The sequence below is a fragment of the Gopherus flavomarginatus genome, chromosome 2 (genome assembly GCF_025201925.1).
Source record: "Gopherus flavomarginatus isolate rGopFla2 chromosome 2, rGopFla2.mat.asm, whole genome shotgun sequence".
NCBI lineage: Eukaryota > Metazoa > Chordata > Testudines > Testudinidae > Gopherus > Gopherus flavomarginatus.
This window is the reverse complement of record NC_066618.1, coordinates 156,219,416-156,231,846: the sequence shown is the minus strand read 5'-3', so window position 1 is coordinate 156,231,846 and position 12,431 is coordinate 156,219,416. Positions and strand designations below refer to the sequence as shown.

Genomic DNA, 12,431 nt, shown 5'->3' with positions numbered 1-12,431 from the left:
GTTTTTGGGCTGAGTGCTGGCTGAAATAGGCTAGACACTGTGAGCACAGAAATGGCCTCCTGCTATTTGGTTCCTGTTGTGTTCTGGCAAACAGAACTTTGTACATTCATTGTAAACAAACAGGAACACTTCAGCGATAACTGACTCCACCATCAAGGTCTTCCCCTAATGGAAGCAACCTGCAAGGTCCTGCACTTTGGCTAACTACTCGGATCAAAAAGGGGTAACTGTCCTTTGCAAGTAGCCCAGGAGAATAGACATGTTGCACAAATCTACGACTAGATTTCATCAAGACTTTGGCAAACTTAACTCTCCTCCAGCTAGGTTGCCAGAGACCTATTTGGTCTGAGAATAGCGTATTACATTAACCTATTCATTTAAATTGCAGAGTCTTTGACACAGAGGGTCTGTTGCGCAGATTTTACCCCTTGGGCAGTATTGTGTACAGCTCTGCTGCTGAATAAAGACATGTGTGTGCGCACATGTGTGTGTTTGTTTCAAGGGGAGCATCTGAATCCTAAATAATCTCACCGAGATTAGCCCATAGTCTATACACTTGTGATTAATTTAAAGGGCATTACTGTAAAACTTGGCCTCTTAAATATATGGTATTCCTGCCAAATTTGAACTGGATAGCAGGTAGGGTTGGGCTGATCACATCTGTTTTTTCTGCTTCAGACTTTTCAGAAGAAAGCAGCAATTCAGTGGCACAAAAAGCAAATAAACTTTGCCTATCAGACTTTCCTTCGTCCACTGGAGAGCGTTCCATTTACCCATCACTTGAATTTCTTATTTGTTGTTCTGCTTGCTTTGTTGTTCTTTGGCCACTATTTGTGCTGACAGAGTAAGTCCACCCTGTAAGCTTCACTGAAGCCTGCCTGTAACAGAGTGGTCTGTCCCTTTATGGGCCTGGGACCAGGCCACCCTCTCCCATTATCAGACGCACTTGGGAAGGGATCAATTACAGTATAAAAGCCTGCATGTGGTTGAGTAAGGGAGGGGAACTGCAAGAGGGGTTGGTTTGAGGGTATTGGCCCTGGAGCAGAAGAAAAGGTCTCTGGGCCCCTGTCTATCAGGGGAATAGCTTTGTTTTGTGTTCCTTTGTGAATTTTGTGTTTGAGTTCAACAACTCTGCCATGACGGAAGGGCCTGAAAGAGAGATATTTGAGGTGGTAGATTTTTTTCTAGGCTGGGGGCTTTTCTTGCCAGCTCACACTGCTCTTCTACATGTCTGCACTTTCTTTGATCTTTCTTTTTAAGTCACGTTTACCCCACTCAATAGGCTCAGTGTAACCTGCTAGCTAGTGTATACTTGTAGGTGTTAGCTGCCAGGTAGTGGTAACGTACAGAAAGTAAAAAAGCTCTAATTCCAGGGAAAGAAGAGTTTGTTTAGATTTTATCATAACAGCCTGTGTTTTTGCATTGGAGGTCCTGGGATCCACCACTTGCATGCTGCAAGATCCCTTTAAAATAACATGGGGCCTCCAGTGTGTGACCCTGCTCAGAGAGGCCATGCCAGTTCGAATTTCCTGGTCCAAAACCTAGAATCCTACCTCTCTCTTTGGTCTTCCTAGAGGCACCTGTGACTTTGCTTGTTGAGCACCATGGTACACCTGGGCGTGCAGAAATTCAACTATCAGGAAGGTTTTCTTTAAATACCAGAGTGACAAAAGAGACTAAAACCAAATGCTTTGTATCCAGCCCAGTGAAGATTTCATGTTAACAAGAAGGAACACAGAGCAGGGAAGGTGCATTTTATTCAGATAAAGGTTTTTAATAAAATGTACATAAGTTTACAGCTCTAACATTTCTTCATCAAGACTCTCAGAAACATAGCAGAATCACACCTGGAGTGCAACAGGACTCCCACAGTCTGCCAGTCAGAGGTGTTTCCAACACCATTCTGATTTCACCCAAATAAAAATGGGATTTGAATGAAGCTCTGGTCTTACAATACACAGCCTACAGTTGCACACAGATTATATTCTCAGTTACCTGACATGTCCAACTCAGGCTTTCTGTGACATTAAGAGTGTCTTCCACTATCTTAGTCAATGCTTAGTGGAATCTGCCTCATTCAGATCCACTGGATATTTTCTCATCAGGCTTCCTCAGCCAGAACATAATCTACCCTCCCTATACCTGCATAAGATTATTAATTCCATTTTCTCTCTCTTTCTTTCTTTCTTGGGGGGAGGGGGAAGTAATCAGCGATTACCCCTCCAATTTCACAGGTAGCAAGTTTATATTTATTCTAACAGTAGAGCATTTACAGTACATATAACAAAAACTAAAGGCCGTGGTTGAGCAGGATCACCACCACAGCTGATCATAATTCAGGAATGTGTTTCAAAAGCAGAACAAGATTACACAGTGAAAATACCTAGAGCAAATATACTTTGGAGTCTTTGAGTGTTCTAAAAAGGCCTGGATTTAAATAAAACCCCAAACAATAACCAACTCTCCAACATGACAATCTTTGGTGGAAGCTTAATTAATGTAACGGATTCCCACTTCGGGGTGATTGAAAGTCTCACAGTTATAGCGAGCCCACTCAGTATAAACTTGCTATATTAAAATGTAGCTGAAAACATGCCCCGCTACAGTGTTTCGGGATTGGTTACGTGGGTTTCTTGCAAGTTTAGGATCTTCTGTGTGCTCCATGCATACTGTAGGTTGCAGATTGAGTGCACACTGGCTTCAAGAGAATAAGATTGTAAACTCAACACTTATCACATATACCATAGTACTGAGCTGGCTGGAAGGGAGAGCAGATGCAGTTATGAGTCTCGGAAATAGAGCAATAAGATAAAGATGATGCAGGCTAATATGAAAGCAGCTCTTATGGCTACGATCATTGTAAAAATGCAAAGGGAGTGAGATGCACAGAGCTGAGCTGATTGCCTGGCCTGAATCTGTGTGTGCAGAAGCTCTGATTAAGCCTTTCCAAAGGAAAGAGTTTAACCAAACTCAAATTTAAATTTGCAGCGAACTGGGAAACGACACCACCACATCCACAGTTGAGAATTACAGAAGCGAAAGATTGTCACAGGACTGACTAGTATTTGTCAGCACAGCAGGATGAAATGATATTTGAGTTCTTTCTGTGCCGTGACTGCATTTGGAAAGAGGGGACAACCAGGAGCAATCTTATGTGATTTGTGGTATAACACTTGTAGTATATTTAATATCAAGGTGGGGAGGGGAGTGGGAAGAATGAGAATCAGAATAAAAATGGCCTCCCCTCATTCTACTGCTGCTATCATGAAGGGAGGAGTTTTCTCCTCCTTCCTAGAAAGTTAATTAGGAACAGCCACTGAGTTGCAGAGCTTAGAGAGAGTGCCTTGCTCTGCAATTGCTTAAGGCCAACTAGGAAGTTCACCAAGATCCTGTTTTGTGCAGATGGGCCCCTAAATGAGTGACCTTGATGGGATTCCAGGCAGGCATGGTCTGCATCGATCCAATTGTGAGACTGGAAGGGGTTCTATTTGTAGCTTAGGAGACTACGGTCCTTGAAATTCAAGGGGTCTTGGTTGCTTCTGAAAAGGGACCTTTATCATTTTTGACCAGAGCCAAAACTGAAAACCGATTGTTTCAATTTTAATGTCTACCGGGAAGTGGCAGAAATAAGAAATTTAACAGAACTTTTTAAGTTGTGCTTATATTCAGAAAAGTGATTTAAATTGCATTTGTATTGTGTAGCTCTGTCTAGTGAACAGTAAAAAAGTCAAAGCCTTTTGAAATCAAGATTGCCAAAAAATTCAGAAGCTCCATAGTACATTCTGCCACATGCATTACAAACAGTGAACTTTAGATTGTATAGGGAGATCACAACTCCATTTTTTATTGGTCAGGTTGAGGTTGTCATGCTGGCAACTTGAGAGATGGGGGCAAGGAAAAGAGTTGATCTGGAAAAAAATCAGAGTAACAGGGCAATGAGATGTAATTTTCAGAGGTTTCTGATCATAAGCAAAATTCCAGTACTTGGTAGACTGAGCAAAATGAACTCATCTGAACAGAGTGCTCCTATACATAGTTAAACTATTCACCTGTTGGGTTTACTAGCAGGATTGTTAGTTTCTTGTGCACAATTTTAACTTGCTTTTCATAAAAACTGCCAACATCCTGGTTGGAAAATTCAATCCATAACAAACCTACATAAAGAAATTGAGGAAAATACTCTCAGCTGTCAAAACTACTGTACATTTCCCATTCTCCCTTTCTATCCTGCCTGGCAGTGTAAGATAGCTAGATCTGAACTACCTGCAATTCAGGTCTTCATTATGGACACTAATTGGCAAGAAAGCAAGGAGCTGGATCCTAGCAGGAGTCTGAAGAAGGATTTGCCAATACTTTTCCGTCAGTACTTTTCACAAAAAATCAAGCATTCTAAGTAACAGACATTAGAGCAACAGAGCTCTGTAGTATCTTTTTCAAGTAAAAAAAATATGACACATACATTAAAAAAAAAAAAGGGACCTAGGTTTGGGAATCCAGTTATCAGAGACAATGGATCCAGTTCTCATTCCATTTATGCTGGTGTAACTATTTCCATGGAGTGGCTCCTCATTTACACCATATTCAGTCCCATAGTATCTAGATTTCTCCTTCCTTCCTCCACTATCTCACCAAGTGAAATTAACAGTTCAGAGCAAAGTTCTGTCTCCAGGTTCCGCAAGTGACCATAACAGGGGATTGCAAAAGTGCAAGGACGAATCTGGGCCCGAATACTAAGCCTCATCTGTATGCCTTGTATTTCACAGTTTGACATCGCAGATGTTCCAGGCATTCCATATTCATCTATTCCAGCAGTAACGCATTTGAGAAGTTATTTTTTGTTTTTAAAAACCAAACAACCAAGTGACCCACACACAAACTATATCTTCAGTTTAGTTGGGAAAAAATGTTATTTCCAAGGAACTCAGAAATGGGCCTACAGTACTTCCATTTTCTAGGATGGTTGACAGGGTCCGCTACCACCACAGAGCTGCAAAATCTAACTTGAAATGTAACGGACAAGCAGCAGGAAGTTGCCCACTTTTTATAAAAAGAGTTCTACTAAAGCTGAGCTAGGCTAACCATGTCACCAACCGCCAGCAATCTATGCTCCTTATTTTCAAGTATTCTTCCCTCCTCTACCTGAGTATTAAAACACATCAGGTCAAGTTCTTTATCCTTGGTTACATTCATACAGCCCTGCTGAAGTCAGAGCTGCACCAGTCCACCAGCAAAATGTGGATCGTGTCACTGACTGCAGTATGGGTTGGGCAGGGGAAGAGGAACAGTGTTTCATTAATCCTCTCTCATTTGGTGGCAGACAAGTTTGTTCTAATTCTCTCTCCCTGGCTGTGATGTTAACAGTGAGCTGTAGGACTAAATGTTTTGCTTTGCATAGCAAAGATCTGCTCATATGTAGTTTCAATGTGCATTCTATGTTCCTTGAGCAATTATTTGGGCACCTGGGAGCTCAACGTCATAGGTCTGAGTTTTTGCAAAGCAGTTTCCCGTGAGACTGGAAAGTCTCATGTTTACGTGACTGGACCGGATTCTACACTCAGTTACACCAGCTTTACACTTGTGAGAGACTGCTGGATTTACAAGTCATGCCCTGATTGACATCAGTGAGAGAAGAGAACCCCCGCTACATACTCCGTTCAATAAAGCTAAAAGACAACAGTTTCTAGGAGCACGTGCCCATCTTATAAGATGGCAGAACCTAACACCAGTCCCACACCATCTATTGACAAACTTTTAAAACTTCGCCAAACCAACCCTGCCTTAAGCCCAGAGAATTCAAGGAGATGTTGCGAGTGTAACCAAGGGCAGAATTTTCCCTTCATTTTCAGTGCAAAGCTCTAGGCCATTTATTATTAAGTTATCAAATTAAATTGGGAACAAAGTCATAGCTACGCTTTTAAGAGCTGGTTCCAGAGACTACTGACGTCAATGGGACTGTGTCCATTGACTTCAAATAGGCATTGGATCAGGTCCTTAGAAAATGAGACCGTTATGGAGGCCTTCCCAAGATCGCCCTCTTCTAGGATGTTCACTAGGAGAATGGCTTCTCTGGATATGCCACATGACATTTTTAAAAAAAAGGACTGTACTATTAATGATCAGCAGCCAAAAGCATCTGACGTTTAGAAGTGTTTTCTGGGGTGAAATAGCTTGAAAAACCACGGATTTGGCAGGGACTGTTTTGCTACCTGGTACTTGCCATTAAATATGGATGCTCATTAATCAAGGATACTTGCCTTTTTCCTTCCTTTGCGAAAAAAAACAGGAGCAGACTAACAATTCCTAAGGAGGTCAGCTGTACCCCTGTTCAGCCACCAACAGTAACACATGACAAATATTGCAATTAACTTCCACACTAAACAACTACATTTTCCTCTAAACTCAAGTGTGATACACTAACATTTTAAATTATATTATAAAATACTAAGCAACTGTCCCTTTCCTTAGTAACACAGTAAGATCATGGTATTTCTGGAGTGTAGCCAAATGTGACAGGAAGAATGTGTCTGAAGGATTGCTTTGCTGATACTTCCATACATACGTACCTACGACCTGATCACAAAGAGCTGATTCAAAGCTCATTGAAGTCTTTTCATTGACTTCAACGGATTTTGGATCAGGCCCAAAGAAAGATATACTTTTTCATGTATTACACCTGCAGGCAGTGAAAATTGCCTATTACATCTGCAATGAGTGAAAACATCTTATAGGCAAGAAGGCCAACACAAGGCCTATGCAATAACTTAAAACAGGACTTCCATGGTGCGTAGGTCTCATGGTAGGACTAGTGGCATGTGTCAATTTTACTCCACGTGCATATGAGATAGAGATAGAGATAGAGATAGAGATCTCTCTCTCTCTCCCCACACACACACACAGTTCATGAAGTTGCCAATCTACAGCTACTGGCTTTGTGATGACATTGATTAACAGTTGGGAAGAGTTGTCCTTTGGTCTCTTCCAGAATTCCCCATGGTAAGAAAAAAAAATCATGACAACCTTTCTACTTCAAACTCAGTTCTTCTCCAGAGCATTAGCTTGTCCTGATTGATCTGCTCTGGCATCTTAAGTGTATGCTAGTATTAATGATAATTCATTTTATCCCCAATGGATTTCCTCCCACTGAAGCCAGAAAATATGGAATTTTACTGGTTTAAATAAGAATCTAAATAGTATTGGGGAAAAATAGCAACTAAAAAAGGATGGGAAAAAAATCTAGAGCCTGGAATTCAATATCCGGACACTATCTAACATAACTTAAAATGGTTCAACTAAATATCACCGCAACTGGAGTTTTGAACAAAAATATATATTGCTATGGTTGCTTGTTTCAACTAAGAGATTGAAGGTCCTGTGAGAAACGCACATCCCTCATTTCTCTCAGACTGTTTAAGGCTTTTGCCTTCCTGATTTGGAAGGAAAGGGTGCTGAAGCAAATGGGTCAACACTGGGTAGCTCTTTAGTCCTGGAAGACAGAGAAGCGATAGAGACAGATCCTGCAATAGCCTGTTTGTTGGTCTGAGAAACCACTTTGTATGCTGCTATGGGTTGGACTTCCAGACCCTGCCCATCTTCCGGACTGTAGTGACGGGAATACTTTGATAGAGACTGTGGACGGAAAGGCTTACTAACCATTGAACCCAAGACGGCTTCCTGGGGGAGTGCATGTCCTTGGTTTTTATCATTAGGAATGCCACCAAGATCTTTAAATGTAGCTTTGGGAGAAATGCCTTCTTGGGTTTCCACTGGTCTTATGGAATGAGATGGAAGGTTGGCTGACTGAATAAACCCTACCATGGAGTATTGAGCTCTAGATGAGACAGACAAGCCACATGTTCCTGTATCCAAGTTTTGGAACTTGGAGTTATCTACATGTTGGACATCACCAGTTTGACCTAGGAAAGAGGCTGGAGAGTGAGGCTCCTTAGAAATGTAATGAGAAGTCAACTCTTCCAAGCTCTTCTTTTTTGTGAAAGGGGCACTTAGGAATACATCTGCCTCTTCTGGCTGTCTGACAGGCACATTGTTCTTGGAGATGAAGGGAGCTTTGGTAAAAATGTCCAACTCATCATGCACTATTCTTGAGCTTCTGAAAGGAGCTGTGGCAAAGACATCTGGCTCATGGGAAATCTCTTCGGAGTGCTGCTGAAAGGCTGTAAACAGAGCTTTCCCCATGCCCCTCTGGGAAGGCTGGGGCTTGGAATTTTCTTTGGAAGCCACAAATCTTTCCTTGAGTGTCGATTGCAACTTACTGGACTCTTCTTCTTCCTCTGAGTCCATAAGTAAAGGCCTGGACCCACTACAATCCAAGATGTCCACCTCATGGTCTGTCCCCTCCCCCTCACTGCTGTGGAAAGAACTGTTGCTTGAAGGCTCATCTCTTGCGAAGTAATCGGATTCTGAATTGTGCTGAGTTTTCACTTCAAGCACCTCAGGCTGGCCTTTGTACAGAGGAAGTCCATCAGTAGCAGCAGGCAGTTTACTGTGCTCAGTGGTTAGGACAGAATATACAACTTGTTCCCTCTGCAAACCTATAAGAGGAAAACAAAACAAGAGCATTACTCAAAGGGCTAGATCCATGTAGTCAAACACAAAAGAAACTTAACCACATCAGAAACGTTATGATGTTCAGATTTATCTGCCACACATGGAAAATGAGAAAAAATAAAATAAAATAAAGATCAGGCAAGGCATTCACAGCACACACACTGGAAAAAAACTAAGCACTTCCTCACAATTTAAGACACCACAAGTACATGTTAAAAAGAGATGGAAGATGTTAGATAAGCAGACGTTCCAATTCAACATTCCCTCCTAACAACGTTCTATGAGGATCTTTTCTATAGGTCATGCACAAGAACCACAACCTACGTGGGTTTTCATTTCAGAAAACTGCTGCCTAGAGTGAAGTACTAGTAAATGGACAGGTCTTGGTAAAAATCAACACTGCCTATTGACATAACAGCCCCCCACATGCAAATAGCAGTAGAGCAGAATCTAGATTTTACAAATACCAATCTTACAAATGACTTCTTATATGAACCATCTTTCTGATGGGGAGGGGGAAAAAAAATCATATAACAAAAAATGTCAGTGAAGAACAAGTTGACATCATTCACATTCTGATGCGTTCAGTGCCTTGCCAATCACTTTGCAGTGGCTTGAAGAACAAGAAAAAAACAACAATGTGGTGCACCACACTGCAACTTATGCACCATACCTATTGCAAAGTTGAGATCTTCAATTTTACGAACTCTTGGATTTTATGAATGCCTCAATTCCAAAATTAGTCAATCAAATAGGTGTTTTCCTGTATACTGTTTGGCATTTTTTAAAGATTTAATTTTTTTCTGTGAGCCAGCTCCCAGAAATAAAAGTGGCATTGCACTTAGGGCATGTAAAACAGACACACTGACATCCCTTACTGTGAAAGTAGTAGATGTTTTAAAAGAAATAGAATTTGTTTCCTTTAGCAAGGTATCCTACAGGATTTTGTATAAAATCCAGTAATTTTCACAATGGTACTCAAGCCATTGCAAAAAAACAATCAGTTAAATTTAAACAACCCTATATAATGATTACAAAATGAAATATCTAACACGATACTAATTGACTAGCTTGGTTCTAGGTGTTAGCAAGATATTACTAATAAGGAAGAAGTGGAGGCTTACTATCCTGCTGTTCTCTAGTTACAGAAGCCCAAGAGTTGGCTTGTTTTTGCCTTATGAATCACACAGACAGTTATCAGAATACAAGATATCTTACCTTCAAAGAACTATTAGCAGGTTAGAAGTATGTCATTGGACTCATGTTAGCAAGAGGATAGGAAAAAGGCACATGAAAAACTAAGCAGTATAGATTCCAGACAAAAAGATTTGGGTTTTGGTAGATGATATTCATCGAGCAATAGGACAGGAAGATGCACGAACACTTCCTTTTGCTTTAAGCAAAACATCTTGCAGTTTTGCAAACTTGCATCACCACCCACTCCCACCTCCTGCGTATATTAAATATGCAAACATACACACCGAACTTCAGGGCATAACAGATAATATATTACACCAATTTCTCAATTAGAGACACAATACTCAGATAAACATCCAAATGATTATTTATTGGGAAACTATTCAATTAAAATACATTACACTGTAAAGTAAAACACTGTAGATATAGGTGAGCATTTTATAAGATACTGTACAAAAATACTGTCTTCCTTCTCTCAAGCATATGTTGTCAGGAATGATTTAAAACTTAAATACTAATCTCAGTTCGACTACAGTAACAAAAAGGTCTAATTATCCATATAGATTTTTTTCCTCCCTCCAAGAGGTTGACTATATATTTACTGAGTGCCCAAACTGGGTGCTATTGTGTGATTTTTAAAGCAACAGCTGACAAAGACCAAGACTTGCAGAAGCATTATATTGGAATACGATGTGGTACAGAATAATGAGGACCATGAGCATGTATCATCACAGATGTAACATACATGCAAATTACGCTATAATTAAGGTTATAATGCAAGCTGTTCAATATTTCACTAGACCACTATTTCACTAGACAAATCATTTTATCAGAATTATGATTTTTCCTACAGTGTTATCTGCATAATAAGCTTGTATCTATAATGATTTTGTACAGAGTATATCTATAAAAAGGTAGAGACAGGAGGGAAAACAGGTTCAATCTAATTTAAGCCCCAATCAGTTAAGGACAGTAGCAGCATCCATCTGAACAGAATATGGAGACAGCACTGGATAGGTACATTGCCAAGGTTATGAAGTTAGCATAGTTTGTTCCAAGACATTCTGCTCTCTGCCCTTGTTGTTAGCTTCAGCCAGGCAAAGCAGCTGTTCTGTGGCAGCTATTCTAAACTATGGGCTGTCAGGACAGCTGCAGTTTCTGCATGTGCCCTGTGCACGGCTTTCAGCCTATGCCAGACCAGTGGCTCTGCGCTAGGCCCACATCCTTCAGAGACGCATGCAAGGGATGTGGAAGTTCTCCTGGGTAGCCACTGCACCTTCCACTCCTCAATACCTCACACTTAGGCTTAAGTGTGGACAGCCTTGTATATTCAGGAGTGAAATTCACCCCCTGCAGAAGACCAGGCCAAGGCTTCTGCATCATTTAGCGAGAGTTCAGTGCCCAAAACAGTGCTTACACTGTGCCAAGATCTTGTGCTGGCCTCTTGCACAGGGACCACTTTCACCCTGAGCCTATGTAATAGGCCTGGAAAGTACTACAAGAAGTAGAGCACACTAAAGATTTTCAAGACAAACAAGTGTGTATAGGTGTGCCATTTGAGATGCCATGTGTTGACAGAAGTGGAGTTCTATGCAAGTGTACAGTGGTTGCCATCAGAATCTCAACATTTGCCAATGGTTACCACACCAGTACCTATGCTACCACACTTGTTTCCTATTCTAACGAAGTGTGGGAAACTTGGCTCCCCTACACCATTATGAGTTAACGTTCCTCTGATACTAGCTATTCTTTTTTAAATGGCCAGCCACTGTATTCTAGCATATTGCTATCATATGACAAAGAAAGATGAGCAGAAATGCAGCAAAGTATACAAGTTTGAGGTGCCACCTTTGCTTAGTTAGGACAACGCTGTCCAAGAGATGGGCCAGCCACCCCTCAGTGTAACTTCTGATGGTTCAATGTTTTTACAAGGTAATTAACATTTTAGTTGTGAGGGCGATATTAATAGAGAAGGACAAAGTTCAACCATCATTAGTCACCAAAGGAAAATTTTCCTGCATCTTTTCCTGAAGGAAGAAAGAGTGAAAATTTTGTAGCAGTACCCTTAAAAAAAAAAAAAGGTGCCACAATCACTCGGCCCCACAATGGATTCAACATTGTGGAAAGATCCAGGCCCACATTGTTCTAAATTCTTTGGTTCTCTCAGTGCATTTCGCCAACACTAAGAGAAGAGTAAAGGATTAGTTACAAGAGTAGCTAGTGCACCAGTCCCATAACTAACAAAACTGCCAAGCTTTTTAGAAATATTTAGGTGCGTGTCCTGGACAGGGGCAGTAGGCCAGTAGGTTTGTTCTGACAGATATATAAAAACTATTTAAGAGAGTTAAAAAAAATAGGGAGATAGGATAAAGTTACAGGCTCTGAAGTGCTCAAGGTCTGCATGAAGGTGGTGTAAAAGTTAACAAGCAATCCTGTGACAGGAATATGAAGGCAGTTATATTTGGTCCAAGCCCCAACTTTTGCTGTAGATTAGTTTGGAGGAGCATGCAATGTAAACATTAGTGCAAGTGGATCCTTTAATTTACTCCTATAGATAGTGTCCAACAATTCCCATCCTAGGTCAAAGAGAGACCAATGTGACTGATGCACTCGAGGGAAGGAGATATCTATTTTAAAAAAGGATACCAGCCATTTCATTCTATGTTATG

The 12,431-nt window shown here is 40.9% G+C and overlaps 1 protein-coding gene across 12 annotated transcripts in view; it reads right to left on the bottom strand.

Moving 5' to 3' along the window:
- Positions 1-1,749: 1,749 nt before the first annotated feature.
- Positions 1,750-12,431, bottom strand: part of AAK1 (AP2 associated kinase 1) — a 137,718-nt gene continuing 127,036 nt past the window's right edge. For all 12 annotated transcript variants that reach the window (XM_050939857.1, XM_050939850.1, XM_050939855.1 and 9 more), the window contains one exon: positions 1,750-8,549. In XM_050939857.1, coding sequence (XP_050795814.1) covers positions 7,408-8,549 — 1,142 coding nt within the window. In that variant the 3' untranslated portion in view covers positions 1,750-7,407. The remainder of the gene's footprint in view (positions 8,550-12,431) is intronic.